This window comes from Vicugna pacos, chromosome 16 (assembly GCF_048564905.1).
Source record: "Vicugna pacos chromosome 16, VicPac4, whole genome shotgun sequence".
NCBI lineage: Eukaryota > Metazoa > Chordata > Mammalia > Artiodactyla > Camelidae > Vicugna > Vicugna pacos.
Window position 1 is genome coordinate 42,186,912 of NC_133002.1, and position 25,101 is coordinate 42,212,012.

Here is a 25,101-nt window from a genome sequence, read left to right on the forward strand (position 1 = left end):
ACGTACAATGGTGTAGCCTCTGTGGAAAACAGTTTCGTAGTTCCTCAGAAACTTAAATATAGAGTTATATGACTGAGCAGTTCTACTCTTAGGTACACATCTAAGAAAATTTAAAAACATATGTCCACACAAAAACTTGTACATGAATGTTCACAGCAACATTATTCATAATAGTCAAAAAGTGGGAAAAAAACAAATGTCCATTAATTGATGAAAAAGTATATTATGGTATAGCCATACAATGGAATATTATTCAGCCATGATACATGCTCTAACATGGATGAACCTTGAAAACATTACACTTAGTGAAAGAAGCCCCTCACAAAAGGCCACATATTATATGATTTGACTGACGTTAAATGTCCAGAATAGGTAAATTCATAGCTAATGGGTAAGGGATTTCTTTAGAGGGTGATGAGAATGTTCTTGAACTAGACAGCAGTAGATGTTGAATTCACGACCCTGTGAATATACTAAAAGCCACTGCATTGTATACTTTAAAAGAATGAATTTTATAGTATGTGAATCATATCTCAATAAATAACAAGTGACCTTTCAGTGAAAGGTGTAAATGTGTTTGTGGAATAGTCTTGGGAGGGGTAGGTGAGTGCTCGTTCTTGCTCTAAAACACACCCACAAAAATTCCAATCCATGACAAATTCTGGAGTAGCTTCCACAGGCAGAGGAGGAAGGGACATTTGCTAACCGATTATATGTGTCCAAACCATTGTGACAGAATGGGGCCCCCTTCTGAAATGAACTAGGGAGGCAGATTTTTGCTAACATCCTTTGTGAGGTCCCAGCTCCTCTGGGGCTCCTGGGAGGTGATGCGGTGAGTGATAAAGAGCAGGGCTCCAGAGTCCACCTGGCCGTGGTCAGCACATTGCTGGGGGCCCCACAATGTAAACACTGAAGGTCATGGACTTAACTCCCTTGTCTGAAAAGCAGGCGAGGTAATAGCACCCAGCTTTTATGACTGTGACAAAGATTAAATGAGATAATATAGGTAAAGTGCTTAGAAGAGTGTCTAGCAAAAAGTAAGTACTCAACAACCGTCAACCTCATTTTGTTCTTGCAATTGTTTTCATTATCACTGGTAAGACTGCTTAGTCTCCACGTACACAAACATAAAAACAGAAGGAAAAGAGAAGATTTATCAAAATACTCACTAGCATTATCAAAATGATTATCAATTATCAATGAATCCAAATCTATAAGAAAGATTTTAACAATAGGAGCGGACTAGATGTTAGAATAAGTGAGTGACTTCATGCCTAAAGAAATGCCACCAAACAGCAAGAATCTTGGGTGATAAATCAGAGCTTCCAACAAATCAAAACCAAGGTCAAGGTGCAATCAAGTTCACTGAGTTTCCCCAGAATCAGTACTGGTCTTCAGGACCCAATGAGAGTAAGAGAGACATGTACATCAAGTGGGAAACAAAAATGCTAGAGACAAAATTTTGAAGGAAAGGCAAAAGAAAGAAAATTTTCAAAAACTGAGAGGAAATGAAACACAGAAATGAAACAGTGAAACTGCTACACTCCTTCCACTTCCGTCTGGTTCAGGGTCATGTTTTTCAAACTTTCTATTCAAAAAATTTTAAGCTTTGTGATTTCATTTAGAAAACAATCTGAAAAAAGTATACATATTGTACATACTTATGTATGTAAGTGTAAGTACGTGTGTGTGTATGACGGAAATAAAGAGCATGGCCTGGAGAAGCTGGATGGCCACCTTATAAAGCACCCTTGACAAGCGATTCTCAGCCTGCGGTTTTCTTAAACATTCGGACAATCGTGTTGGTGACACATGGTACCATCTGGCAGTCAAAGGCCACTGATAAAAGCACAGAGATGGGCTGCATATGCTAAGACTCATGTCCCCCAGGGAAAGGTCTCATGATGATGACATCTGACAAATATTACTAACTAGGGTTTTGCAGCAGTGTATATGGGGACAAACAGTAGGAGAATGGATGTCACAGGTATCCAGGAATAAAATGACAACATCTGGTTAGCATGCACCCTGTGTCAGGCATCGCTCTAAGCACTTTACGTATCTAAACTCATTTCACATCCCCAGCATTCCTCTGAAGCATTCTTATCTGCCTTTTACGGAGGACATCAAGGTCAGAAAGGCTGAATAACTTGCCCAAAGTGGCAAAGCTGGTTCGTGGAGGACTCAGGCAGTCTGGCTCCTGAGCCCACACTCTTTGTCACTAGACTGCACCTACACTTCTCAGTGACAACTATAATTCAGACCCAATGAACACAAAAGAAGATATTCAGGGCAGTCAATCCTCTCTTCACAAGGCAAACTGTAATTTGGTTTCTGCAAAACACTAAATTATTAAATTTCATTTGGAATGTTACTTTGCTTCATGCTTAATTTGCAGATGTTTTGATCTTATAGTTGTAAGAGTTGTAAGCACAAGGTGTTGATGCCTAATTCTAAGTTACAGACATTTAAGTAACATTACAACTTAAGCAAACTCTTAACTGTTGGTTAGTATCTTTACCCTTAAAACATACGCTCCAAGAAATGCTGGTCTCTGTGGATGCTCACAGACTAACTTCCAGTCCAGCTCCAAGAATGCTGGTGCTGGAGGCGTACTTGTGCGTGTGTGTGTGTAGTGTTGGCCAGTTCCTCACATCACTGTCCAGAGCTGGTCTGTATATCCTGACCCTCTCCCCTTGAGTTCCCCCATAATGCCCAGGACAACACTTCCCACACAGAGTGGATGGTCACTGATTCAACGACTTTAAGCTGGAATTTTCCAATCACAAGACCCATGAAAGATAAAGGCAAGGCACATGACACAGAGAAGGCCAGCTGGTCTGCGGGAGGAGGTAGACAACTCAGGGCTAAGACAGGTGACTGGGCCTCAGTCACGCCACGGGTCCAGCCGCCTCTAGGGTGGGGGCTGCTCCTCCCCAGCACGCTATATCTATTTAAAAATTCTGTCTAATGTGCTCAGTGTTTCTGGGCCCGACCTGATATTTTTATGTGTGCAACTCACTAACAGGCATCTGATTCAATTCCCAAACAGTCCAATGAGGGAATTCCCATTTTAAATACAAAGAAACAGAACTTCAAAAAGAGTTAGCATTTGCGGGACATTACTGGGCTTGTGAGTGGTGGGACAGGACCTGAAACTAGATCTGCTCCAAGCCTAGTCCATGATTACCCAATCCTGGTGTTACTCCCACACCAGATGGGAACCCTGCAAAGACCTGAACCAAGGTCGGGGTGAGGAGAGGAACAGCAGGAGTGGAAAGAAGGCCCTAAACACAGGCTGATGGAACATGGGTCCTATGGAAGGAAATGCTTAATAAACGGTTGCCATTTTTTAACCTACTAGATGGAGCAAATATCCATAAGTTTGATAATCCCTTTGTAATAGAGGAGAACAAATCTGACTCTATATTAGATCTGTTCCTTTAGTTTTAACCACCGCACCCTTTTTTCTAGGTTTATTCCTGCTAGCTCTGCACCTTTTGTAAGTGAATGTTGCCTGTAGCCTGCCTGGTAAAAGGGAGAGCCTTTTCTCAAGCGTCTGACCTTTAAGGATACTAACACTTCTGCACTTACATAAAGATAACAAGCTGCAGAATGGAAAATAACCTTTGTTTTGTTGGAGGTTTTGCAGGAGCACCATGACCTGGCCCACGTGGGCAACTGCAGGAGCAAAGAATTTCTACAGCAAGAAGTTTGCAACAACCAACCACACCCCCTCCCCTGTTCTTTTCTTGTGTAAAAGGAGCCTGTATTCTGACTAGAGCAGGATGGTTCTCCAAGACATTAGTTGGCCATCCTCTCGGTCTGCTGGCTTTCCGAATAAAGTCGCTATTCCTTGCCCCAACACCTTGTCTCCCAATTTACTGGCCTGTCGTGAGGCCAGCAGAACGAGTTTGGACTTGGTAACACCTTCTGTTGACAAGGCTGAGAAGACAGAGGTGCATTCCTGATCAAGTGTAAATAGGCAATATCTGTGAAAATTACAAATTAATTTATCCCCTGGCTCAGCAGTTTTGCTTCTGAATAGAGATAACTTGCATAGAACTAAAAGACCACATAAACGTATTAGTTATAAAAACACTGAACTCTAATGTCCATGAAATTCAGGGCTGATTCAATAAACTAAAGTATATTCATACAATGGAAAAAATCTGGAAAAAAATAGAAGAAAGACAGAAGAAAAGATCTCCCAAACAAGGTGTAGAATAGTGTACTTATAATTTATAGTAGCTTCTGTGGAAAGAAGTGGGAGAATAAGAAATAAGGAAGAAAAAATCTAAATCTGCATATTATTATTTATTACAGATGAATTTAGAAATACTAGAAAAATACGCAGAATTTAATAATTATGGTTTCAGGGGTGGGAAAACACTTTTCACTGTATACATTTTAGATCTTTTTTAACCATAAAAAGATTATCTATTCAAAAATTAATGTTAAAAAGCCTGAATGAAATAGGCTCTGCCCAGGCTCCCTCCTCTAGCCAAGTTCTCACTCTATGTATTCCTTCGTCCACACACTTGCTTGTCCCCATTTGTCTGCCACCCGCTCCAGGAATCACTTAGGTTTTGTGTCCTCCAGAAGGTCTTCTGTGAGGTCCCAGAAGATCACCCTTACGCATTATGCTTTGTTGCACTTTTTGGAAGTTGTATTTATAGCTCTGAACTATTATTAGCTTCCTTCTTTCTAGATGAAGAGGACAATGTTACTTTACACTGAATCCTAAGACCTTGTCAGAGATCACCCAGGACAGTGCTGGGGCTCCATCTACACCCATCCTTCTCACTGGCCCCAGTCTGCCTCCGGGGACAGCTTCCAGCATCTCCAGTCCCTGAGGGAGAGTCCATGGCCCCTTTGTCTGCCCTTCTGCCCTCACAGAGGACAGTGCTCGGTGACAGGCAGTCACATGCTACAGGAAGGGAGGGAGGGAGGGCAAGAGGAAGAGAAGAAGGAAGAAGGAAGGGGGGGGTACTTACTCTTGCAGAGATGGGTCTGAATCATCGGCATTTGCCATCCCCAGGTCTGAGTCGTAGGACATGGGCTCCTCGGAACGGTCTGGGCTCCTGGAGCCGTTCTCTTGGAGGAGGCAGCTATCAGAGTTGAGGCTGCAAGAGAGCTGGGACGAACTGGCCGTGTCCAGGATGAGGGAGGAGGCAGTGAGCTTCCTGTTCCGCCGGATCTTATGGCCCGAGTGCTGGACTTCGATGTCCTCTGAGCCTGAGGAGTGGGAAATTGAATCCAAGGATTCCTTCCGCTGTAGTTGTGAACTAGAGGTAGTGAGGGGATCGAGCTCAGAGAGTGGGCAGAGCCCAGAGAGGGCCAGTGGGGTGAGCGTCCACTCATTCAAGATGGCAGACTTGTAGGAGAGGTCGAAGGACAGGGATGTCAGGCCCTGCAGTAAGCTGAGGAGGAACTCGCCCTCCTCGGCGTCCCGGAGCAGGGCTGTGGGCTGATAGTATTCGCACAGCTGGGCCTGCTCCTGGAGGAGCAGTTTCAGGTAGCACTCCATCAGGCCATCGTTGAGGGCCAGCCGCAGCCAGGCCCGGCAGCGGCCCACATCCGTGCTGACAAAGATCAGGTGCTCCAATTCTGAGATGATGTCTCTGGGAAGGGGGAGAACAAACTTGTTTCAAGAAACAACTTCCAGTCACTGAGATGTTGTTTTACCCACTGGTTAGAAAGAGCCAGTAACAAGACTGCAGATATACAGAGCATGAAAAATTCTTGGAGAATAGCGTTCTACGGGGAATTTAGAAATATTACAACACCCAACATTCGTAGGGTGGTGTCATGAAGGATAACTGCCATTTTTATTACAACTACCCCATGGGCCCCTGACATCATCTGCTCACCCAGGACATGTCTGCTAAGCCCTACGTGCAAGGTCCTTGGAACTGTGAAGACAGGGTAAAGATATGGTCCCTACCCTTAGCCCTAACCACCTCCCAAAGGCACACTCAGGTGAGCCCTGTTGTTCGGAGAGCTAGGGTGGGGGCTGGGCAATCATTTCTGGGTTGGAGCAAGAAAAACGCCATAGAAATGGTAGGATACAAGCCAAGCCTTGAGGGATGTCAAGAGGCAAAGATGGAAGGAGAGTCTTCGAGGCACGGGGGACTGACAGCAACAAAGGCATAAAGGGTAAGAAAGCAACAGACTGTAGCAAGGGTGGTGCGCACTTCAGTTACAGCATGGGGAGGAGGCGTGGGTGACTCGGTGGCAAAGCCAGTTAATGCAGGGTCTTGAGTATCAAATGGGTAAGGCAAAGTGGGGCAATACAAGTCCCGCTGTGCATCAGAATCACCTGGGGAACCAGGTCAGGATATAGGTTCAGGGGCTCGAACCAAGTGAATCAGACTCCAGGCTGGTATTTGGGAACCTGTGGGCTGTAGATCTTTGCACAGGAAAGTGATGTGCCCACAGCTGTGAAGACTTCAGGGTGGGGTGCCCTGGATAAGATCTGACCCCATGTGTGCCACGCTCAGCTCCTGAGTGCCTCGGTCTGATTGAAATGCTCCTCCTCTGACTACCACACGTCTCCTCCATGGGAGCTCGGGCCATACTCTGCAGAACTCAGTGACTGAGCTCCCGTGAGCTTAAGCTCAGTAAATGTTGGCTGTCTGACCAAAGGAAAGACAGAATGAGATAAGGGGGACAATTAGAAAGGCACTATCACCCAGGAGTGAGGTAAGAACCTGAGATAGGGCAGTGGCAGTAAGCACAGAAAGGAAGAGTAGAGACTGACAAGGCACCTTCGGGCAGAAGGTGGCATTTAATAGCCTTGAGAGGCACAGTGCCAGCCATTTGCTCCAAAGCCCAGGTGGTTAAGGGCAGGGCCAGCAAGACAAGTATCAGGGCACACATTCAGATGCTCTACCTGGATGCCACTCTTCTTAAAAACGAACAAACAAAAAAACCCAGACCTTGGTATAAGTATGACACTTAGCACACAGATGTTGCAAATATTCTAAGGCTGGGTCAGCAAACTTTTGGGAACAATCAGACAGGAAAGATTTTAGGCTTTGCAGGTCACAAAACCTCCACTGCAACTAGCAAACTTGCCAGAGTGTGGTTAAAAAAAAAAAGGCAGCTTCTGCTCCTGCCCAAGAGACCAGCCCAGGGACTTGAAGCTGCCCCAGGCCATCCCCTGAGAGGCTCACAGAGGCCTGGTTTAATAATTACCCCTACCTCACCCATCTCCACTCTAAGGACACAGAGTCTCAGTGGCTTTTCCACACAGCTGGAGAGGAAGAGCCCTGTGTCGCACACTCTGAAGCTCCTCCCCGACTCCCCTGGTCCCACAACACCACCCCGGGCTCTCACTTGTGGGTGACAGCTTTCAGGAGGGGCCAGAAGACAGGTTGGGGCAGAGGCTTCTGGTGGGCATTTTTCTTCCTTTTCCCTCCGGCCTCCGCCCGGATGTGCTTGGCGTGCAGGCCGTGGATGAAGACGGCCTCCAGGGCGCTGCACATGGCGTTGGCGTCCCCGTCTTCGCTCGTGACCACTGTGTCCGAGGACACGTACTGCTTCTGCAATGCCTTCACGGAGCCCACTAGCTTCTTCTTGATGACCTAGGCAGTGCCCAACATAATACAGGACTTTAGAAGATCCCATGGCACCCCCTGCAGTGTAACTCTGTTGCCAGAAACGAGGGTCCGTGTACCTGCACAAACTTCTATCTCTGTAGCAAAACTGGCACAGACTAACTAATGTATGTAATGCAATGTAACTTTATTACAGTAATACAAAATTAATAAATTAATGTAACTAATAATGTAGAGAATAAAGAGAAAGCATAGAGAGGAAAAGGAAACACACTACTACCACCCAGAGATACTGTTGTCAGTTTTTTTCCCCAAAGACATTTGTGGGGTTTTTGTTTTTTAAATGTCAGTGAGCTGACAGCCATATAAGTCTTGAGTGTAAACCCTGGCTCCATCACAGTTACAGCTATGGGAGCGCGGGTAATCCAACCTAGGACAGGGGTGAGGCCTCCCACCTTATTCACGTGACCAACATTCCACAGAGAATAAGTTAAGAGGCAAAAGGCACTGCTTTAGAACAACATCAACAACAACAAAACCACTAAGAAACAGGAGCACGTTCTACGTGAGGAAAGAGCCTAGACGTGGCGACTGAAGCCGAGGTTTAGTCTCAGCTGTCAGTCACCAGCTGGGTCACCTCAGACATTTCACTTAACCTCTCTGAACCTCAATTTCTTCATCTGTTAAATGGAAAGAATACTTCATGATTTACAGCACTGGGGGGATTACTCTTTGAGGGCAGGGCTAGTTTTTTCAATTTATCCTCGTGCCCTCAACACTAGGCCTGGTTCCTGACACGTGTACTCCATAAATGTTTGCTAAGTGAATAAACTATTAAAAAACATAAAGTCCTTTGGAAATACAGAGTAAAGATAGTTCTATTATAATATAAGCAAGTATGTCAGAATCACCTAAGTGGAAAAGCTTAGAGGGAGCTGAGAAAAACTGGCTTAAATTATTAGGTAAGGATTATGGACAAATATTTCAGTGTTTCATTTTTATTTTAGCCAACACAATTAATGTTAATGTTCTTTGAAAAGTTAAATGTTCTTTTTTTTAGAACAGCTTTAATAAGACATAATTTACACAGCATAAAATTCACTCATTTACAATTTACAGCTCAGTGGCTTTCAGCATATTCACAGAACTGTGCAACCATTGCCTCTATCTAATTTTAGAACATTTTCACTGCCCTGCAGAGAAACACGGTACCCATAGCAGTCATTCACTATTCCCCTCTCCCCAAACCCCTGGCAACCATGAATCTTCCTGTCTCTGTGGATTTGCCTGTTCTGGACATTTCATACAACATGCAGCCGTCTGTGTCTAACTTCTTTCCCTCAGCATGTTTTCAAGGTTTGTCTATGTTATAGCATATATCAGTATTTTATTCCTTTTTATTGCCAAATATGGCATAGGTATACATTTTATTTATCCATTCACCAATTAATAGATATTTGGGTTGTTTGCACTTTTTGGCTACAACACTGTTATGAACATTCATGAACAAGTTTTTGTGTAGACATATGTTTTCAATTCTTTTGCATATATACCTAGGAGTGGAATTGCTGGGTCATACGCAACCCTATGCTTAACTTTTTGAGGAACTATCAAAATGTCTTCCACAATGGCTGCACCATTCTACATTCCCACCAGCAATGTATGAGGGTTCCAATTTCTCCACATCGTCACCAATACATATTATTGTCTGCCACTTTGATTACAGCCATTCTAGTGGTTACGAAGAAGTATCTCATTGTGGTTTTGATTTGTCTTTGTCTAATGTCTAATGATGTTGAGCATCTTTTCATGTACTTATTGGTCATTTGTATATCTTCTTTGGAGGAATTCTTGGTCTTCGGGTAACCTATATTAAATCTCCATTTTTTTTTTATAAATCCTCATTTTATCACCAATAAGATGATCTAGAAAGGGCAGGATCTCTTCAGAGCCTGCTTCTGCTATAACTTTTTCTCAAGTCTTCTCTTTCTGGACAGTGCCAACTCATTTCAAAGTGAGAAAAATCAAAGGAATGGCTGTCCTGAGCATCCCTTCCCCCACCCTTAATCCTCCTTTGTTACCTACCGGGATGGCAGCCGAGTGGTCCAGTCCATTCTCCACCACTGAGAGCATCTCCACTCAAGCAGCAGCTCCCAGAAGAATCACATGACACCTGAAGAGATACACGAGACCACATGAATGATCACTGCCTCAGCCAATCTCCTCCCCACCCCCAGCCTTCATCTTACTCAAACTGCAACTGGAAGGACTTTGAACCCAAAAGTGAAAACCAAGAGTAGATTTTAAGGAAGGAGACAAGGAAGGAAAAAACGTCTGAGGCTTCGGATCTCATGAGCTGAGGGTCCCTATGTGACATGGGTGGGTCTGCCCCAAGGGTGGGTACAAAAGGCTCTTTACTCCACACCAATGGCTGACATGAAAAGCAGGGAATGAAAAGCTGGTGCAGGGCTCACCATTCACATTCAGGGCCTGGGCCCTGCCACTGTCCCCTGACTCCTGTCCTAGCCCAGGGCCGGCCAACTCAGTGGGGAAAAGCACAACTGAAACAGCTTCAAAAGGAAGGGCTCTCTTGCTACACATCTGCTTCTCCTTTGGGCTGAGGGTCTAGTTTAAGCTGCACAGGAATATGTCTAAAGGAGAACAACACGGGTTCTAATCTCAATTTGACACTAACCAGCTAAGCATGCTGGGGCACGCACCGGGCCTCTCAAATGGAGGTTATGAATGTGGAAAACACCGAGCACAGGGCCTGATATTTACCAAGGATATCTATAACCCTAGTGGATGTGGCCACCCAAATCTACAAGCAAAGAATGCTATTGCCTAAATGAGTGTGCACAAGTAGCTGAAGTCAGTACACAGGTAAATCTCTCAGGCCCTCTCGTGGGGGTGGCTGAGGGTAAGAAGGATGGGGTGGGGCCTTTGGCCTGAGCCTGAGGGGACTGCTGCCTGGCCTGGCCCCACCCACATCTAAACACATCTCTAGTAAGTCACATAGCTAAGCATGAATGGACACCAAAAGAAGAAAAAAAGAAAGAAAAAGGTTATGTTGTCTTTGCTCTCAAAAACTCATGGCCCAAAGAAGTTAACAAAATCAAGTCATGCTCAATGGATTTTGTACCGTTTACGTATATTGCCTCATTCATTCCTTCTAACCACCCTAGGAGCATTTTAATTACCTCAGATGACAGATGAGAAATAGAAGCTGACCCGGGTCAAGGAAATTCCCAAGATTCCAGGGCTACTAAGTGGCCGACACCACTACCTCTGGTCAGGACAACGCCAACCCCAGCTCAAGGGAAACCCCCAGACTTCTGAAGAGGTGTGATCACTGCTCTTCTGGAAGAGGCAGGTGTGAGCCAGGGCTAAGGGGTGGGGGGGGGGCAAAAGGGCAGGGGGGCCTAGGAGGAGGGTTCTTCAGCTGGGGGTCCAGGTGAGGGGGTGCAGTGGAACACTGAGGTCAGTCTGGTGGGAAAGGTTTACAGGAGGATAGCGAGCATGACGCTTGGAAATGGGAGAAGCAGCGTTGCCCTAGACAGTGGAAGATGCTCTGATTCAATCCTTGGCTTCTGGAGTTGGTGAAGGGTAAACAGGACCCAGAGTCAACCTCAACAAGTAAGGACATGCAGAAGGAGAGAAGTGTTAGGAAGGCGGCCCCTGCAGAGCCAGCTCTGCTCAGGGTGTGACAGACCATAGAACACTGGCCCCCGTCTGACTGCCTCACTCTCACCATGCTCCCCCTCCCACACACCAGGGATTCTCAGGGGCCCTTCGCCACACTCTGGCCACCCAGGGAACAGGAAAAGGGGTATGTGCTGCAGACAGTCCCTCCTGAAAAAAATGCCTGAGCCTGGAGACTAGGTTCCTTCCAGGTTACCTAGTGTAGCCCAGGAGGTCAAGTCCAGACTCTCTGGCTCCAAGACTCTGGGCTCCAGGCCCTTTCAGCAATTCCAGCAGCCAAAGGCTTTCCCTCAGGCCTGACCTTCTAGACAGAGCCTCAAGCTCCAAAACTGCCCTTCCCTCAGCCAGCCACAGGCCAGGCCTGGAATGCCTTCACCAAAACAATCTGAATGATAGCCTGGGCCCATTAAGGCCTCATTAACTAATTAACTGAAAATAACATTCATTGGAGGGAAGGAAGCTTATTCGTAAGCGGGTGCCCCAGCCCAGGAATGGTCTGCTAAAACCCCGAAGAAAGCTGACGCTGAGAGACCAGAGCAGGGCGAGACAAGAGATGAGTAACTGTCGCCTAAAACCAAGTGTCGGAAAAGCCACCAAATGACTGACGAGAGTGCAGAGGAGTCCAGAAGGAGAACAGCCACTTGACAATTCATACAATAGGACTGAGGCTTTGGGATTCAGGCCACAACTCAGGGCACACTTTGCAGGCAGCCTCAGCTCCCTACCTGTGCGTGTCTGCTCCATCGTGCCTCGGGCAGGCAGGAAACCAGCTCAGAGGCAGGAATTTGACAGCCTAGGACTCGAGAACTTGGTGGTGGGACCACAATGGGACTTTGGGTCTCCTGAGTGCTGCATCAGCACCCCATCATTCTCCTGGGAGGCCCAGACCCCCAATCTACCATCCCATGGGACTGGTTTCACTTCCGGTCCTCAGAACACTCTTCACTGACACCAAGAACCAAACCAAGAAGAGGTGTGGCTTCAAGGTGATTTAGGCTAAAAAGAGTAAGAAGAGAACTAGAGTAATATTACCAAAGGGTTCTTCAAACATCACTGGTGAAATTTAGCAGAAAAGGTGACTTCTGTCTTCCCTTTAGGCAACTCCTAACCATGTGAAGTCTACCTCACTCCCTAAGTATCGATTCATCCTGACACAGCTCTTCACCCTTCTCTAATCTCATTTACTTCTTAAAACAGTCTTGTGACAGAAGGATGATTATCCTTCTTTTACACAGGAGAAAACTGAGGCTCAGCAGAAAAGAGCCCCATGTAAGGGACAGAATTCTCTGGTTTCCACATTCCTGTGCCTTTCATCAGATCAAACCATCTCAGGTCTTTGGTTCTAAGAGTTTCAGGCAAAATTATTTACTTATAGACTAAGTAATAATTAACTTAGCACTCAGAAGCTCCATTTTATCAAATAAGGCTAAAATCCACAAGAAACCATCTTGCCCATCAGGTCTATAGTCCCAACCAGCTGAGGCCAGGTCCCTTCCATGGTACCCAAGTTCCACAGCTGTCCTTTCTTAAATGTTCCAACACACAGGGAGGAATTGTTCTGCTTGTTTTTCTTCATTATACCTTCCTGGCCTTCCATATACGTCCAATTTCACTGCCTCCAGAGACCCAGAAAGAAAGAAAAGATGGCTTGGGTGAGACTTACATTAAAAGACGAAACGGATGACCTGGCTTCACTGCTTCTGAAATACTCCATCCATCAATAAACAGCAACCTCTTCTCCTTAGAGAGTTAGCCATTCCCAATAGCTTTCTCTCTATAGCCTGAATCCAATTCTGTACCTGGCTGTTCAGAACAAACAGCCCGAAGTTTAAGCCATCCAGCTGCTGTTATCAATCAATGAGTCATGTTTGGAAAAGAATGACAAAGTTATCTTCTGATTCAGAAAGGCAGCTGATCTCTCAGACATGTGAGTGCTGAGTGAGTAGACAGCACCTCCTTCCACCTGAAGAAAGTTGGATTTCTGGACAAGTGTCCTGTGAGTTTAGGCGAATGAGGCCTTTGAAGCAACTGGACACCAGCTGGAGGGTGAGAAATGTCTAGCCTGTGATTCCCAAACCAAGGGCTAGTGACTGAGGCCAGAAATGTGAAGGCAGTGAACACTAGGTATCTTTCTTTCTTCCCTCCTTCCTTCCATCCGGTAACACCCATCTCCCCCACATTCTTGTCCTACGTCCCTCAGGATTCTAGCAAGGACCGAACTCTGAACTTTGCCTGACTCATTCACCACTTCTAATGCCTGGAAAAACGCAGGCACACAGTGGTGCTCAAAAAATACTTGCTGAATGAACAGATGAATGAAATAAAAATAAGGCTCAGGGCAGGTAATCTTCATTTCAAAGACCATGAAAAGTTGAGGTTTACAACTCTTAAGTGGTGGGAAACAACTGGCGCACCGCCAATTCTAAACCACACTGCCAGGAGGCTGAACACCATTCAGATATACTGCACCTTAATGTGGAGGGGGGTGGGTACTGAAGGAGGAAGGGCATTCAGCTTTCAAAGGAACAGACTATATAAATGGCAAGCAAAGACAACAGGTCCTGTTTGAGACCCTTTAAAACTGCTGCCAAATGGCCAACCCTTTGAAGGTAGGTCATCAGAATTTAGAAAGAATTTGTACCCCAAAAGCCTAGATTATAAATGCTGAGCATGGGGTTTGGGTGCCTCAGGACTGTCCGTCTGCCTCAGCCACTATGAGATAACTCAGCTCCCCATGGCTAACCAAATGGCCAAAACTCAGTGATCCAGCACCTGCAAAAAGAGGAAGTGATCTGACAGCCTCTGTGCCTGCTTATCCGCCTTGGCCTCCTCAGGACCCTCTTACTCGTACTCTTCACAACACGTACCATCATCTCTGGCTTCCATCACATTCCTTGTGTTCTGTGTTGGAGTCTGCTATTAGCTCTAGCTGAGAGGAGCACTGGGTGAGGGTCCTTTACAAGTGCCAGGGCAACACACATGGACGTGGTTCTGTGATCACAGTGAATCCCATACAGAGGTACTCAGGTTTCTCCCCAGCCAGAAAACCAGCCAAAAGGAAGTGACGGCTTCCATTGCCCCAGGCTGAGTGAGCTAACTGAGTGGCCAACCCGCACGTTCCAGGTATCTGGGTGATACCTACCATTCCAGCAACCAGCACAGGTAATTTAAGATGAATGCCAGACACCTAATTCCCAGGGGCAGGTACGTGGGACCAGGTACCCAGGAAAAGCCCCTGACCCAAAGCAGGAATCACTCCTTCTCCACACTTATTTACCACCTGAGGCCCTGCATGCACCTACCAAGCTGCTCAGTCTCTAAATGCTGGGTTCTGAGCAAGCTCCTAAATTTGACGGTTGAGGGGCAGCTTGTGCGGTTGGCAGGGGATTCTGCACTAAATTCTCGGACTGAATGGGGATGGGGTCAAGGGAAGAATGGGCGCAGAGTTGAGGTGTGGAGCTCAGGTGGGGACAGCAGAGGTGAAAGGACAAGAGACATCACTTTTAATAAGATTAGGTGGGGGTGATAGGAACTGGGGCACCAAGAGTCGGGGGGCAGCTGAGCAAACACTTAGGCATGGAGCTGTCCTCAGGATGCTTGAAGATGGAAAGGAAGTATATGGTGGGCTAGGAAGTTAGGGGTTGAGTCTGGCTCTTGGGCTCACAAGAAGATACATTTAAGACTCAGGAAAGGGCTGAAATCAGAGTTATCAAAAAGAAAAGGATGAGCTCAACAGGGCATCTCCTTTGGTGGCAGGTCTTAAATGAGGGTGGGACAGAGGTGGGGTGTCCAGGATGGACAGACCTTGGGGAGCAGAGCAGGGGTGTGTGGGAAATTCAGGTAAGAAAACTGATCCTAAAAAGGGCAAACCAGAATGGTGGGCTCAAGGAGGCTTGTATGCAGCATTAGAATTGCCAAAGGGATTGAATGGTGAAGATGAGATGTATTAAAGGGAGGCTGAGGGATGTGGCCAAGGTCGGGGTTGGAACTCAACTAGAGTGAGGTCAAGGGTGAGGCTGCATTTATGCTAGACTGGTGGTCAGGGGGTGGGGGTAGGGCTGAGGCCAGGTCACAGGTGGGAAATGGAGGGGACAAGCAAAGCAGGCTGAAGGCTAGGGTCAGAGTGTGGCGCGGGGCTTGGGCTGGGAAGGGTGAGGGCTCTGAAGCAGGGCAGTCTCAAGGCACGTCTCTGTGGGATCACAGAGAGGGCTCCTGTGCCCCCGCCCATTCGCCTCTCGGCCCTCCCGCCCCTCCGCTGCCCGCAGTGGCCCCGACCCCGACCCCTAACTCACCAGAGTGGGCGGGGAGGGGGTCGAGGGCACTCCCAGCCGCTGCAGCCCCTAAGCCTCGGACCCGACGCTGAGGCCTCCGGGCCACTGACAACAGGAAGCGGCGGCCGCGGCGCCTGACGCCATCACGTCAGCTCGGTGTCCGGCCCCGCCCCCGCCCGAGGAGCCAGTCGCGTGGCCGCGAGGAGCCGCGGGGCGGGGCCGGAGCTCTGGGATGTCCAACGGTTCCCAGCTCCGAGAGTATAACGTCTGGGGGGACTGGGACTCAGAGAGACACCGGAGCCTGGCGCGGAGAGGCGAGGCCGCGGCCACGGCTGAAACGCGTCTTTAACGCCCGCTTCCCGCAGGGAGTGTGTCACACGAAATTCTGGCTTCCGAGTTCCTGCCCTGGCCTAGCCTCAGCGCTGTTGTTGCTGTGGGTGATAAAAACAAACAAAAAACCCACAGGCAATTGTGAACTGGTTGTCGTATCAGTGGTTTTTTTTTTGGATTGGAAACTTACACTTTAGTTTTTTTTTTAAGGCAAAGGTAGATAAATTTATACCTGCATAGCAATGAATGTTTTAATATTTTATAAATGACAGTGAGTTTTTTAAAATTTAACTTAGTTTTAAGTTTCAACTACCAAAATTGCCAGAGACAATTTTAGACATTTTTAAACATCGTTATTTTAAGTTTACCTAAGAGTTCTCATTTTGTTTATTTTTGAGTCTTTGTTTTTAGTTTTTTTGCTTTGTAAAGACTAGATTTGTAAAACAAGAACAGTTTTTTATTTTTATTCAGCTTAGGGAAGAAGTCTTTTTTTTCCCAAAATTCTGTCAGGCTCTAAATAGCAGTTGTGGTTATTTTAGTTAGACTGGCAGTCTCCCATTTTGGAAACTTATTTACAAACACTTTTGAGGATCCTCTCTAGGTTTGGGAACATTTTAAATTACGGCACTCGCTTTGGCCTTTGGTTGAAGAGGCTTACCTATAGTCTCAGGCGGTCTCATTTTTAATGGTAGCCTGACGATAGTTGCTCTGTCAGAGACCTTGGTGTTCCAGACAGTGGCGTTTACAATATGGGGTGAAAGGGAGACCTCCTCTGGCTTGGGACTGAGGCAGGCTCCCAAGGCCAAAAGTAGTCTTTTTTGGGGGTGCAGTGCTATGTTTTTAACTATGAGCCAAGATAACGTGGCGTGGGAATTGTCTTCCGGTGGGCAGGCAGACCTATTGTCTCTCTCACCCTCGCAGGAGAGACATTTTTAGTGGCAAGCGCTGTAGAGGGATTTGCATGCTCAACTCCTGGCCACATTTTTGCGGCAGTAGGTCCGAAAGAGATGACTGATGATAAGGATGAGGGAGGGAGGGAGGGAAGGGGAGGGAAGGGGAGAGATGGGGAGGATGAGGGAGGGAGGGAGGGAAGGGGAGGGAAGGGGAGAGATGGGGAGGCAGAGGGAGAGAGTGAGCCTTTCAAGCACAAGGGAGGTGAGAGGCATTGGCTTACCAAATCTCCTGGCTGGCCAGCCAAAGATGTTGCTGGTGGATGTAACTGGTTTTCCAGGTTCTTGTCCCAGAAAGAATTCAGAGACAAGATGTAGTAAAAGAGTAAAGTGAGAATTTATTACAGGATGGATAGTACTGTCTCAAGGGGAGAGCCAGCAGGCTCAGGTGAGCGGCTTCCCCGAGTTTCTTTGGCAGGTTGGTTACATAGACTGTAAAAATGAATGGGCGGAATATTCATCAGGGAGGAAAGGGTCTGGGGTCCTAGTCCCTGATCTTCATCCAGTTTCATCCTGATTTTTGTCCTTATTTAGGCTGGATCAGAAGTGTCATGGTGTTGGTGCATGATGGGTACTTCTAACCTGCAAGGCTAATTTTATTGAAATGAGGGCATAATAGGCAAACGGTTATGATGCAGGAAAACAGATGTGGGGCATGAGAAGGGCTGTGTCCCAGGCTTCGGTTGAGCCCCTGTTGACCAAGTGTGGGTCCTTGGCTTCGTGCAGGAAAGAATTCAAGAGCGAGCCACAGTTGAGTGAAGGTAGATTTATTTAGAGAGATACATTGAAAGGCAAGAGAAAGGCCAAGAACGAGGTGTGGGAATTGGGTGCTCAGGTTAAAGTAAAAGTAGGTACACACTCCATAGACAGAGTGCGGGTCATCTCCAAAGGGGGGAGAGAGCGCAAAGGACCACTAGGCGTGGTGGTGTTGCTTTTAATGGTCTCAGTAGCTTCACAGGCCTACAGGTGGGATCAATCCAACTGCCCTGGGGAAGGGGCTGGGATTCCCAGGGATTGGGCCACCACCCATTCTTTGGCCTTTTGCGGTTAGCCTTGGGGCTGTCATGGTGCCTGCCGGCATGTTGTTTGATCATGCTGTTACCATGAGCATATAACGAAGCTCAAGGCCTATTAGAAGTCAAACCTCTTAATCTTCAAGGCCAACTAGGAGGTGAATCTTCCACCATTTTGGTGTTAATTGCTGTCATTTCTTGAGTGGTTGTGCCCTGTCCCCTTCCCTCCTGTCTCAGTTACATTCAGACACTATAAATTCCTGCCTTTTCCCACCTTTCTTTGTTGGCCTCCGGGCCACTTATCACCCCCAAAGGTGTGACCACTTAGCCCAGAGGTTTCTGCTTTTCATTCTCTGCTCAGTGACCCCTGGTGCTTACGTGATGTATGTTTTCCTGCATTTGGCCTATGCTACTTTCTGCCCAATTTCTGTGCCATTTGGTCTGTGTTCCCCTTTCTCTGCTCATATCTAGCTATCTGCCTCCTCTAACACTATCTGCAAAGCATTGGGGTCAGCACTTGGTCTCCTTCAGCAAAGGTTGCCCCCTTGTGATAAAATGAGACCAATGCCTACCCTATTTTTGTCTCCTGGAGGGCAGAGCCCAGGCCCAGCCTCCCACCTGGCAGCTCTCAAGAAAAATATACATGTTTTGACCACAGTTTATACCAAGGGAACACCTTGATGTCCCCTGAGCATTCTGTAACCACCATCAGCCCTGGCAGCACACACTCAAGCATCCGCTTACTCTCATATAGCCATGTACTTGTTTGCTTTTCGTGGGAGAAGTGACATTTCTCTTTCAGTCTAAGGACAAAAAGTCAAAATCAGCAGCAGGTGTCCTGCTGTGCTTGAGACACTTCTCACATGCAGGCTTTGGTCACCTGGAAGCCTGCAGCCTGAGTGTGGGCCAGGGGAGGAGAACTATTGGGACATACAAGTCTGCAGGAACTTGGGTTGGCCACAGGGCTGCTGGGTGGTGGTGGTGTTGGTTGGGGATAGGCCAGTTCTTGGAAGCAAGCTCCACTGACCTAGGCTGGGGATTCTCTGCTCCATCAACCTCTCCAGGGAAGGAAGATGTCCCTCATATCTTGGGGAAGGTTGAGGCCCCAGTATAAGCAGATGGGGTAGGAGGTTCCTGGAAGAAAAGAACCAGATACAGCTTAATGACATGAGAAGCCGTTTTAGGCCTAAGCCATTTTGTGATCTAAGTCTAGCCACGATGCTTGCCCTTGAACAGGTCTCAGTAATTAATGACCTTAAGGGAACAAAGGAATGCAGGAACAGGAACAGCAGTAATAAACAAACAAAAAACCAAAAACCATAGTTCAGCAATAAAACAGAGTCCTAGTTTCTCCTTAAGGGATATATATATATATATCTATATCTCTATCTTTGAGTTGTTCTTCAGGACCTAAGGCCCCCACCCAGTTAGAGGATGGTCACCACATGCTACGTGACCCCAGACTGGTCAGAAATTAAGAAATGATGAGGTTGACATTTTCTAACCCTCCTAACTTCAATCAACTAAAGCTTGGACTCAGTCAGCTTTTGTCCCAATTCTATGCTGAGTTCTCCTCTGCTCAAGCCCCTTCATGAATATGCATGTACCCTTAGCTTAAAACATCCCCAATTTTGCTGTTGGGGAGACACTGTTTCAGGAAAGATTCTGGGTGTTTTCCTTACTTGCTTCAAGTAATAAATCCTTCTCCCAATCTTTGGCTTGGTTGTGTTTTTGGCTCCACACCCAGCAAGAGGTGAAGCCAATTTTGGGGGAACATCAGTAACAGTTTCCATTTATAAAAGTGGTTGCTGGAGGTATGGCCCCAGACTGTGTGTGGTCTGCCCCTCCAGTAATTCTCCAGGAGTGAGAACCACCCCTCCTTGGTTTTAGGCTAGGTGAGTCTGGGTGCTGAGTGCCTTCACTAGGGTTAATGGTTGATAGGAAGATTAAAAATAAGGACATAGAGGCAAAGTATTCTCTTGGTGTTAAAGTCATTTTAGACAAGGTGGAAAGTAAGGGACTTACTAGGGAAATCCTGTTACTTTGGCAGAAGTATAGGGTTTCTGGTCATAATTGGCACAGCAAGAGCCTCACTGGCTTGGCACAAGCATACCCTCCCCATAAATGGAACATGAGACTTCCCTCAGTTGTTATGGACTTTTGCGCAATGGCCCTCTGCAAAAGCTGTGGGAGCCCCGCAGAGTAATTGCTTGTCTGACTTTTTCAGGAGCCCCCATCTTCCCATCTTATTTCCCAGGTCTCTCAGCCTCTCTGCAAAGCCTGCAGGCTTGTCTTCCTCTCTTGATCTTGCTCTCCACCCCTTTGTGAAGCTGAATAAAGTCTTGGATCCTGGTGGGGGTGGGGGAGAGGTGGAGGGTTGAGGGAAGGTTGGAGAGCGAAGGAAGGGGAAATACACACACAAGGTGCACATTTCCTTGAGAGATTTCATATGCGGACTATGAGTCCACCAGGAAGACCCTAGCCAGAAAAATCATCTCACATTACCACAATTTGAAAACAATAAAGGCACCCGCAAAGTTCTAGAGAGCTCAAAGAGAGCTTAAAAGATATCCTGGAGGAGGTGACTTTTGATTTGAGCCTCCCCAGTCAATGGAAGAAATGGCGCTGCAGAGGAAGGGACTGGCAGAGAAATGGCTGGTGGGTAGCAATGCAGGCTGAGCTCCGGGGAGGATGCACCAAGAGGTGGAGGGAAGCTAGGAAGTAAGAAAAGGGAAGAGTAAGGGCCGGGGGTCATAATGAATGGGGAGATAAAGACAGGTTAGGCCAGAGGGAAAGGGAGGATGCACAGACACAGTTGGAGGCCAGGGCAGGAAAGGCTCAAAAACATTGGCAAAGGCGGTTCACATCCCACTGGTCTGAAAGCTTAGATTTCAAGCACTATCCAAAGTTACTTGAAGCCAGATACAAGAATTGTAGGCATCCAGATTCCCTGGGGACAGGTCCAACAAGCAGTTTCCTAAACCCCACCCTTACCCTAAAGAGTCATTTTAAGATGGGGTCCAAAAATTGGGGCTTGACCACCCACCTGTCCTGTTCCCTCACTACCAACGGATCTGAAGCATAATAAAATGTGAGATTCTGTCCTGACCTAAGAGATGAGGGGTAAGGGCTTGGCATTTGTGGAAAATAGAAGCTACTCACTCCCCTTTGCCAGGTTGGAATTGTGAATTATCCTTACCAACCAGCTGGAAGGTAGTCCCTTTTTTACCCCACAGGACAGAGATAAGAGAGGTTCAGCGACTTGGGGGCCCAAGTCCACACAACTAAGAAATGGTAGAAGCAGGATTCCTATACAGCTCTTTCTGATTCTAACTGGAGAGGTAACGAGAAGTGAAGTCATTCAGTGTGCAAGCAAGTGAGCTTTGGATCCAGAAACGCTTAAATTTGAATCCCAGCTGTACTCCATACTCTTTCCTGGCTTTCCCTAACACAGTGGGGGCCCAGGGCAACCTAGCAAATGTCGGGCTAAGACAACTGCCACAGTGTCAGTGTATTTCACAGGCCCCTTGAGAGAGCATTGAAGATAGAAACTGCTAAATTGGATTTTACTGATGTCCAGAAAAGAGAAGTCAGTCACAACATCCTCTGGCCCCTTAGCCTCAGGCAGAGGGGTAAGAGTGTGTGACATCAGGGAAGTTCCAATACCTCACTGAGCCTCAGTTCCTCATCTGTAAAGTCAGGAAAATATCAGATTAAGTAAGATAATATCGTTAGGACAGTTTCTGGTCTATAGTAAGCACTGGATGTTGACTAGCTATTATTACAGTTTGACTATTTCTCACTTCCCAGTGCCATCAAGTTCCTGCCTTCCACTGCTATTCTGAGCAATGGAATGAGATCTTTTCTTGTTTGGACCCAGATACATCCTTACTTGGCAACTGAATGAAATCATCAAACTAGTATTAATGCAACTGTCCCTCTTGACACTGCAATAGCTCATGTTCTCCTGGCTTCTGGACACTGGTTCTTCTCTCTCTTTTAAAAAATGGGTTTACATTTTAAAATTATTTGTCAATTATACCTCAATAAAGCTGGAGGAGAAATCACAAAATAATGAACTAAAAACTGTATGATATGCACAGTGTACAGTTTAAATAGCATTAAGTGAAACAAAATGGCCCACTGCAGTGCCTTGCGCCTGACTGGTTCCTCGCCCACCTTTCTGAGCCAGCTCACTGCGCCGGGTTCCTTCTAGGGAGCAGGTTTTAGCTGAATTTTCTGGTGCTCTTCTTCGCATCTCTTTGCACTTCTAGTTCTTGATTTATCCATTTTAAACACTGTCTATTGAGTTCCTACTAACATTGACAAGGACTTAGTTATTTTACACCCCTACTCCCAGTCCATTCTTGAGGTTTAGTTACGTCACTATTTCTAGATAATTGGTAGTTTTTACAGAACTGTGACTGTGTAAATATTGTTCCCCGTAGAGCTTAATAATAGACTCTGATTATGTTCGCATCCCTTCCTGAGAGCCAGGTGCTCAGTTTCCTCTCTGTCTCTCTCTGTACTATCTGCCATGCTGCAGTCTCAGTGCTCCAGTGCTCTGGGGCTTAGCAGCTGGTGCCCATTTCCCTCGGAGTCCCCTCCTCCAGGTTCTGTGCTCCAGTGTGTGCTAGTTACCTCCTCAGCCTGTCACAGAGCTGCCATCCTGGAACTGCCCCTCCCTGCTTCCTGGGTTGGGTCTTTTCCTGGCTTCGTTCTCTTCTTGCTTTCTTTACTCTATTTTCACTGGAGCACATCCCCAGTTAAGAATCCCTAACCAATACTCAAAAACAGAATGGTCTTTGGACCTCCTCATGGTAATACTTATACCTTTAGTATATATTAATTGGGAAAAAGTACGTAAGGACCAAAAATTACTGTAAAAGCACTGCTGCTTTAATGAATTGTGTTTTACTTGCCACAATAATATTAAGGAACAGTGAAAACCTGTGAAGAATTTGGGCTTAAAATTTGGTTTTGTTTTTGGCTGATTTGCAAAGTAATCTCCTGGGAGTCACTGTCCTAGTGGCCCTATGTGCGAATACTTAACTCCAAAGTTATTTTTTAAATTTATCTTTTAATTTCCTAATACAAATATATGATATAAAATTCAAAAGGTACAAAAGGGAATACGGTGCTGCAGCCTCCCAGTCCCCTTCCCTGAAAGGAACCACCATTCAGCTTCTTGTATGTCCTTTGGAAATATTCTGTACCAGCATCGTTCAATAGAACCATAATGGTAAAAACAGTCTATCTGTTGAATGGATAAAGAAGATGTGGAGTGTGTGTGTGTGTGTGTGTGTGTGTGTATACAACTCAGCCATAAAAAAGAATGAAATAATGCCATTTGCAGCAACACGGATGGACCTAGATATTATCATACTAAGTGAAGTAACACAAATATCATATGACATCACTTATATATGGAATCTATATGTGACACAAATAAACTTATTTGCAAAAACAGAAACAGACTCACAGACACAGAAAACAAACTTATGGTTATCAAAGGGGAAAGGGGGGGAGGAACAAATTAGGAGTTTGGGATTTGTGGATTCATATTACTGTATATAAAATAAACAACAAGGTCCTGCTGTATATCACAGGGAACTATAGTCAGTATCTTGTAAAAATCTATAATGGAAAAGAATACGAAAAGAACACAAAAAAAATACTTTTTGCTGTACATCAGAAACCAACACAACATTGTAAATCAACCATAGTTCAATTTTTAAAAGTCTACCTGTGTTGCCCAATAGAGTACTGTCAGTCACACACATGCCTACAGAGCACTTGAAATGTGGCTAGTGTAACTTGGAAGTGACTTTTAAATTTTACTTAATTTGCATTAATTTAAATTTGGATTTACACAGTGGCATAATCTACATATTGTACCACATCTTGCTTTGTTCACTTAACACACATATCTTGAAGATAGACTGTTTGGTCTGCCTTATTTTTAAAAGCCGCTGCATAATATCCTCTTGTAATCTACTGAGGTGATCCCTTACTCAGCCCAGAGAGCCATGGATCACCACTTTTAATAAAAAGTTCTGAAATCTTTTACATCATACCATCATAACCAACACATCTTGCAACAATTCTGGGTTCCTCATCATTCCACTTTTATCAGCCTGAGCCTGAGATAGTTTGATATCCAATAGCCCCTTTTAGGGACTGGAGGAAACAACTTACCACGAGTCACTGCCCTAAAATACAATTTCCACCCACATGCCCTGTGCCTGGAATTCAATGGTGAGGGTGACATTCTTTAGGGTTAATCATGGGTCCCTTTAAGTGGGTCTCCTATAGATTGCAAAGTGCACTGGGCAAGGCAAAAATTAACGGAGAGCATCTGAGGCTGGTTTTGCTTTTGCTCTGATGAGAGGGACAAAGAGATGATGGAGAGGCCAAGGGGCTTTGTGAAGCTGTGCAGGTTCTGATGGTGAATCTCCCTGTTCTTAAAATTGTCCTTAAATTCATGTGGATTCCTAGGCTTGTGCCTTTGGGCAGCCTTCCTTTCAGGATATTTCAGGCAATGAGAACCTTTCCAGTCTTATATGGGCTCTAGAGAGCACATCTCACCAACCTGTTTTGATGTTTACCCAGTGTAGCCCTTTCTTCTCTGAGGTTCCTACGGGAGGCAGTGGATGCACAATTCAACATCAGACAGACCCGGGTACAAATCCCAGCTCCACAAGGCACAGCCCCTTGGCAGCTTATGGAGTGAGTGCACAGCAGCACATGCTGACCTTTGGGTGCTCAGTCTGTACAAGGAATCAAATGAGGGGAATGAAGAAATGGCCTAAATTCACTCAGAAATATTTCTGACTCACCACTGGGCAGGGCTTGCTGCTAGACATTGGAGGGAGGAATGACATGTGATTCTTGTGTTGTCAGGGTTCCTGACTTAATAGAGAACAGTGCTTGGGTCTGCACACTGATGGACACTATCTTTCATGATGACAACAGGGAGAGTGGAATTTGTGCATTCTGCTGAACACTCATTTCTTCTACAGAACTAGGAATAACCTTACCAAAGGGTCATATGAGTGCTGAATGAAAATCACAATTGTCTACACAAATCCCAGATCAAAACTCAGTTACATCCTGGGATAGAATTTTTGACCCCGAGCACTCACCTCCCTGCATCCACCTTTGCCACGTCTCACTGTGGGCAGAGTGTACTGTCTCGTTCCCTGGCTGGGGGCTTTGGCCCATTCCATGGGCAGAAGTGAGAGAGTGCCAGCTCCTTGCCTAGGATGGAGGA

At 46.1% G+C, this 25,101-nt stretch overlaps 1 protein-coding gene across 1 annotated transcript in view; it reads right to left on the reverse strand.

Moving 5' to 3' along the window:
- Nucleotides 1-15,673, reverse strand: part of LOC140686138 (pleckstrin homology domain-containing family M member 1-like) — a 33,041-nt gene extending 17,368 nt beyond the window's left edge. Inside the window, 4 exon segments of the mRNA XM_072939014.1 lie at nt 4,998-5,624; nt 7,342-7,589; nt 9,648-9,735; nt 15,557-15,673. Coding sequence (XP_072795115.1) covers nt 4,998-5,624; nt 7,342-7,589; nt 9,648-9,695 — 923 coding nt within the window. The 5' untranslated portion in view covers nt 9,696-9,735; nt 15,557-15,673.
- Between the last annotated feature and the right edge of the window lie 9,428 nt (nt 15,674-25,101).